Source organism: Colobus angolensis, unplaced genomic scaffold (genome assembly GCF_000951035.1).
Source record: "Colobus angolensis palliatus isolate OR3802 unplaced genomic scaffold, Cang.pa_1.0 Scaffold90, whole genome shotgun sequence".
Lineage (NCBI taxonomy): Eukaryota > Metazoa > Chordata > Mammalia > Primates > Cercopithecidae > Colobus > Colobus angolensis.
Genome location: NW_012122932.1, coordinates 5,626,974 through 5,633,726, shown reverse-complemented (window position 1 = coordinate 5,633,726; position 6,753 = coordinate 5,626,974). Strand labels below are relative to the sequence as shown.

At 43.2% G+C, this 6,753-nt stretch overlaps 1 protein-coding gene across 2 annotated transcripts in view; it reads left to right on the top strand.

The window, feature by feature from the left end:
- Positions 1-6,150, top strand: part of SLC36A3 (solute carrier family 36, member 3) — a 26,739-nt gene extending 20,589 nt beyond the window's left edge. For both annotated transcript variants that reach the window (XM_011931624.1, XM_011931623.1), the window contains 2 exons: positions 1,731-1,900; positions 5,645-6,150. In XM_011931624.1, the coding sequence (XP_011787014.1) occupies positions 1,731-1,900; positions 5,645-5,913 (439 nt within the window). In that variant the 3' untranslated portion in view covers positions 5,914-6,150. The remainder of the gene's footprint in view (positions 1-1,730; positions 1,901-5,644) is intronic.
- The last annotated feature ends 603 nt before the right edge of the window (positions 6,151-6,753 follow it).

Here is a 6,753-nt window from a genome sequence, read left to right as displayed (position 1 = left end):
GAAGGAAGGAAGGAAGGAAGGAAAGAAAGAAGGAAAGAAAGAAAGAAAGAAAATAGAAATGCAAGTTAAAAAAATAAATACAAGGGCAAAGATGCATGCATCAACACAGTTTAGACAAGGATGTGGGAAAGCAGGTCTTTTAATACACTAGGACAGCAAATGGGCAATATGTCAACAGCTATCAAAATTTAAAATCACGTAGGCTTTTACCCAGCATTTTGACTTCTAAGCTTGTATATTATATATGCATTAATATATGCACAAGGATAGTCTGTGCAGCATAGTTTACTTGGGAAAAGTCTAAGCACAATCTAAATATCCATTAAATGGTGACTGATTTTTAAAATTATTGCATATCCATGCAACTGGCATACCAGCCAGCTATTAAATAGAAGAGCCAGATCTATGTGTACTGGCAGGGAACAATCTTCAAGACATACTAGATGAGACAGCTAGGAGTGGTGGCTCACACCTATAATCCTGGCACTTTGGGAGGCTGAGGAGGGTGGATCACCTGAGGTTGGGAGTTCGCAATCAGCCAGACCAACATAGCGAAACGCTGTCTCTACTAAAAATATAAAATTAGCTGGGCGTGGTGGTAGGCACCTGTAGTCCCAGCTTCTCAGGAGGCTGAGGCAGGAGGATTGCTTGAATCCAGGAGGCGGAGATTGTGGTGAGCTGAGATCACACCATTGCATTGCTTCTCGGCCTTTTGGCTAAGATCAAGTGAGATCGTTCCATTGCACTCCAGCCTAGGCAATAACAACGAAACTCTGTCTCAAAAAAAAAAAAAAAAAAGAAAAGAAAAAGAAAAGAAATATTGGGTGAATAAAAGAAGAGTCTACATGTGTATATGCATATGTATGTGCATGTCTGTGTGCGTGGATGTGCATGTTTGTTCCTACATTCTGTATGAGCATGTACAAACACCAGTCATTTTTAGAAGGGCCACAAGAAAACTCTGAGTGGTTGCCTATGGAAAGGGAAACTAGAAGATAGGAATCAAGGGTGGGAGGAATGCTTTTCACTGTATGACTCTTGTACCATGAATTTTACGCTATGCATATATTGTCTTTTTTGTTTGTTTGTTTGTTTGAAACAAATTCTGTCGCCCAGGCTGAAGCGAGTGCAGTGGTGCAATTTCAGCTCACTGCAACCTCTGCCTCCTGGGTTCAAGCAATTCTCCTGTCTCAGTCTCCTGAGCAGCTGGGACTACAGGTGCACGCCACCACACCCAGCTAATTTTTGTATTTTTAGTAGAGATGAGATTTCATCATATTGATCAGCCTGATCTTGAACTCCTGACCTCAAGTGATCCACCTGCCTCGGCCTCTCAAAGTGCTGGGATTACAGGCGTGAGCCACCATGCCCAGCTATTGTCTTTTAAAAAATTAAAAAAGAAGAGACATAGATTCCTGAGCTGCAAGCCCACTGACTCAGAATCTTCAGCAATATGCACTTTTAATAAGCTTCCCGGATGGCCCTGATGTCCAATCTGGCCTGAGTCATCCAACATTAGTCAGTTCTATAACTCAGTGACAAGTACAGATTGAGTAACCCTTATCCAAAATGTTTGGGACCAGAAGTGTTTTGGATATTGAAGCATTTCAGATTTTGGATTTTTGGATTAGGGATACTCAACCCATACCACCTTCTGAGCAGTAAGTGAGTCCTCAATGGCCCTTCCGGGGAGCCGCATCACATTTCACATCCTATTCATGTGTCTGCAGGTTGTACCAGTCGGTCAAACTGATGTACTCTATCGGCATCTTCTTCACCTATGCCCTCCAGTTCCACGTTCCAGCTGAGATCATCATCCCGTTTGCCGTCTCCCAAGTGTCAGAGAGCTGGGCATTGTTTGTAGACCTGTCTGTCCGCTCAGCCTTGGTCTGTCTAACCTGTGAGTAGCATAAAAGGGCACTCTTTACCCAAAGCTATGACAGAGAGCCACACTGGCGCCCACCCCACCATCATTGGATCTGCCACTTGCCTTCTTTGTGACCTAGGGCAAGATATTTCACCTCCCTGGACCTCAATTTTTCCACCTGAAAAAATAAATGGGCTTAACACAATTACCACACAGTAAATGTTACAGTCATCTCTACTGCCTACACATAGAAAATAGATGCTGGCTGGTTTGCAGAAGAAGTATCATTCATTCAATCCTATATGTCAGGCACTGTACTGACATTATCTAATACTGATGATAGCGTAACAATATATTACCATTAGGGAGAACTGTGGCCCAGATAAAGTAAGTAACATGCCCAAGTCATTCACACTAAGTGACAAAGCTGGGATTTGAACACAGATCGTGTAGCACCAATGCATCTGTTTTTCATGGTGCCATATTTCTTCTTATCATAAATTATGAACAAGTCCCATATCATAAAGTGAGGTTTAACTGAAGGGAAAAATCCCAATGGGACTGATTTTTCAGAGCCTTGGAGATTATTTGTTTATTTATTTGTTTATTTATTTGAGACAGAGTCTCGCTCTGTTGCCCAGGCTGGAGTGCAGTGGTGCTATCTTGGCTCACTGCAACCTCTGCCTCCCGGGTTCAAGCGATTCTCCTGCCTCAGCCTCCTGAGTAGCTGGGATTACAGGCACCTGCCAACATGCACAGCTAATTTTTGTATTTTTAGTAGAGATGGGGTTTCATCATGTTTGCCAGGCTGGTCTCGAAATCCTAACCTCGAGTGATCTGCCTACCTCAGCCTCCCAAAGTGCTAGGATTACAAATGTGAACCACCGCACCTGGCCAGAGATTATTTTTGGGGTGTACTCTTCTCTCCTCCCTCCCTTCCTTTCTTCATGTTCCTTTCCCTTCATTCATTCACTCATTCATGAGAACTGTTGTAGTGTTTGGGAACCTCATGAAAAGGGCTAGGGAATTCTTTCTTTGGAAAATGTCTAGACAGAGGATCTCAAATGATGACCCATGAGGAATGAGCAAAACAACAAGGGATGTTTTGCCTGGAGAAGCAGAGGCTCAGGAAATTTCCATATTTCTCCTTAAACACCTGTGGGATTATTGTAAAAGTGAAGGAAGAAATTTAGTCTTCGAGGTTCCAGGAGTCAGAATTTAAAGTCGTTGAAGGAATCAAGTCTCAGTACGGGGTCAGGAGAAACTATGCAGTGCTTGGAGGTGTCTAGTAGAACATACTCTCAGATAACAAGCTTTAAATGAGTGGCGTTTTATGAGCAGAAACAACAAAAACCTACTTGGTTTGAGGTGTTAGAGTTCACAGGCTGTGCCAAGACATCAAGAAGCTGTAAATAATATTGTTTGCAATCATTCCTACTGGGAAGGGTGTACGTTGACAAGAAAGTCTGAGGAGCCTCTGAGTATCAGGGAATGCATGACTAGAGACAACTGACCTTATAATGACATGCCCTGCTTTTGATATATGCTGAATGTCCCATTCTTCCTCCATTATTCATCCATCAATTCTATTATCCTTTATTCATTCAACAATCATTTGTTGAGCACCTACTACATGCCTGGCATTGTGCTAGACACAAGGGATACAATGATGAATAATGAAGAAGATGTAGCTTCTGCCTTCACAGGACCTACAGTTGAGTGGCAAATATATGCAAGGAAATAATTACAGCACATTGCAATGATTGTTAAGATGGGACATCATGATGCACCATATATGGTTAAGATCGTAAGTAGAAGACACTCTCTACATGTAAGAGGGTCCTATAACTAAGCCTGGTTGGGTCAGGGAGTCCTCTCCAGTGGAGTGACACTTCAGTGAAGACCTAAATGATAAGTAGGAACTAGATGGAGGAGTGAAGAATGTACCACGGGAAGGGAACAGACTGTGCACAGACCTGAGGCAAGTATTGCCTATGGCCACTTTGGAGAAGTGGAGAGTGCTGAGAGATGAGGTCAGAGCTTTGTCAGGGCCAAGTCCTAAGGGTCATTGTGCTGAGGAGTTTGGGCCATGGGGAGCCATGGAAAGGCACTGAGCAGAGGATTGACATGACCAGAATGGAGTGTAAGACCTTCCTCCAGTCCACCTTGCATTATAGCTTTTCTTGCATATATCTTCTCTACCCCCTGGTAGTGAGGTTTCCTGGAAGACTGATGCTGAGTTTTCTCTGTAAGCAGCTAATTAAACATCAGATGAAGGAAAGCTGTGGACAGGGACTTTCCATTGGAAGGGTAATGCACTCCTAGCCGTGAGAGTCTATGAGTCTCTCTCATGCTCAGATTGGATGTGTCAGAGCAATTTCAGAAAGACGTGATTTTTTTAAAGATCCAGCAAGCTTGTATGGATGCTTTCCAGAACAGGCTTTCTCTATTTTGTTCACAGGAAAATCATACGAGTGGAATATTTAACGTAATGGATATCCCAAGTACACTGATTTGATCTTTACTAATTATATAAATATATTGAATTATCACACATACCCCAAAACTATGTACATATGTTATACATCAATGTAATAATTGTTTTAAAATAATAAATTTGCATAAAATTAAATCATATAAATTATATATTTACTCATTCAAACATTATTGAAATTGGACTCCCTTGGAAAATCTGTGATACTATATGTTCACCATGTGTATAAGAGATGGAAATTTAGGAGTGTGAAGAGAAGAGAAGGATGGGGGTTGGATAGCTTAATGCTGTCTTTGCGTTTTATGGCCTGCTTCATTACTAAGATCCTATTAAGAACAGAAAAATAAGTGGTTGAGGTTGGGCGTGGTGGCTCACGCCTGTAATCCCAGCACTTTGGGAGGCCGAGGTGGGCGGATCACAAGATCAGGAGATGGAGACCATCCTGACTATCACGGTGAAACCCTGTCTCTACTAAAAATACAAAAAAATTAACTGGGCGCCGTGGAGGGCAGCAGTAGTCCCAGCTACTCCGGAGGCTGAGGCAGGAGAATGACTTGAGCCCGGGAGGTGGAGCTTGCAGCGAGCCGAGATCGCGCCACTGCACTCCAGCCTGGGCATCAGAGTGAGACTCCGTCTCAAAAAAAAAAAAAAAAAAGAGAGAGAGAGAAAGAAAAATAAGTGGTTGATATTCGGACAGCAGCAGAAGCATCTCTCATTTTTTTTTTTATCCATCCTTGCTTCTAGACAAAAGCTGTATTACATAGATACTACAAACGTTGGTTCTGAGCCTGGGCAAGAGTCAAGCACTTATTGAGCACCTACTGTGTACCAAGTTATTTCTTATACATGAGAGACAGCATAGTAGAGTGAAAAGGACCTTAGATCAGGCATCCCAGTGGATTCTCATCTCAGCTCTGTGTGACCTTGAATAAGTCCTGTTCCTTCTAGAGCTCCAGATTTCCCCATCTCTACAGTGAGGAGCTTATAACAGATAAGTGGTAGAGGAGCCCTTCCAATAAAGATTATAGGTAAAAAAATAAATAAATAAATAAAAAATAAATAAATTCAATAGATAAATTAGAAAAGGAGAGCATCTGTATTAGTAGTTAAGACAGGGGTGGGAGTTGCCTGACCTTCCAAAACCTGTAGTAGGCTCCCTCTCACCTCTCCAAAGCGGTCGCTTAGGTATCTGTGAAATTCTAGGACTCCAAAGCAATGGCTTGTTTCTGAGCTCCCTTTTTACAGGCACATTCAGTGATTCTAAATTTCTCCTTTTGTTGCAGGTGTCTCAGCCATCCTCATCCCCCGCCTCGACCTGGTCATCTCCTTGCTGGGCTCCGTGAGCAGCAGCGCCCTGGCCCTCATCATCCCAGCCCTCCTGGAGATCGTCATCTTTTACTCTGAGGACATGAGCTGTGTCACCCTTGCCAAGGACATCATGATTAGCATCCTGGGCCTTTTAGGGTGCATATTTGGGACATACCAAGCCCTCTATGAGTTGACCCAACCCATCAACCATTCCATGGCCAACTCCACAGGTGTCTATGCATAATTATCTGTTTTTATTCTAATAGCTCTCCCTTCCTCCCATCCCCAGTTTGACTTCCATGTGGATGTTATATACCTTCAGCAAATCCCAACATCTCTATATTAATTAGTGGCTTCTTTATCTTTCCAAGAGAAATACAGATGAGAAAAGTTAGCACTGATGTCTCTCAGGTGACACCTTTTTTGTTTTATATTTTTTGGATGACCTTTTGTACCTCTGAACCAAAATTAGATTCAACTACTCATATTATCAGACTCATTTTATGGAAAAGGGATGCCACTTACCCCAAGAGCCCTTGAAACAGAGACCAAGCATAAATACAAAAGTAATTGTTTTCTCCACACTGCGGTAGCTGCCCTTAAAGCATCAGATTTAGAAAAGTGTGACCGGGCGTGGTGGCTCACACCTGTAATCCCAACACTTTGGGAGGCTGACGTGGGTGGATCACAAGGTCAGGAGATCGAGACCATCCTGGCCAACATGGTGAAACCCCATCTCTACAAAAAATACAAAAATTGGTTGGGCGTGGTGGCAGGCACCTGTAATCCCAACTGCTCAGGAGGCTAAGGCAGGAGAATCGTTTGAACCAGGAAGTCGCGGGCGGGGCGCAGTGGCTCAAGCCTGTAATCCCAGCACTTTGGGAGGCTGAGGCGGGTGGATCACGAGGTCAGGAGATCGAGACCATCCTGGCTAACACAGTGAAACTCCGTCTAGACAGAGTGAGACTCTGTCTCAAAAAAAAAAAAAAAAAAGCTTCTGGCTCTTGAACCAGGAAGTCGGAGGTTTCCATGAGCCGAGATCGCACCACTATACTCCAGTCTGGTGACAGAGCGAGACTCTGTC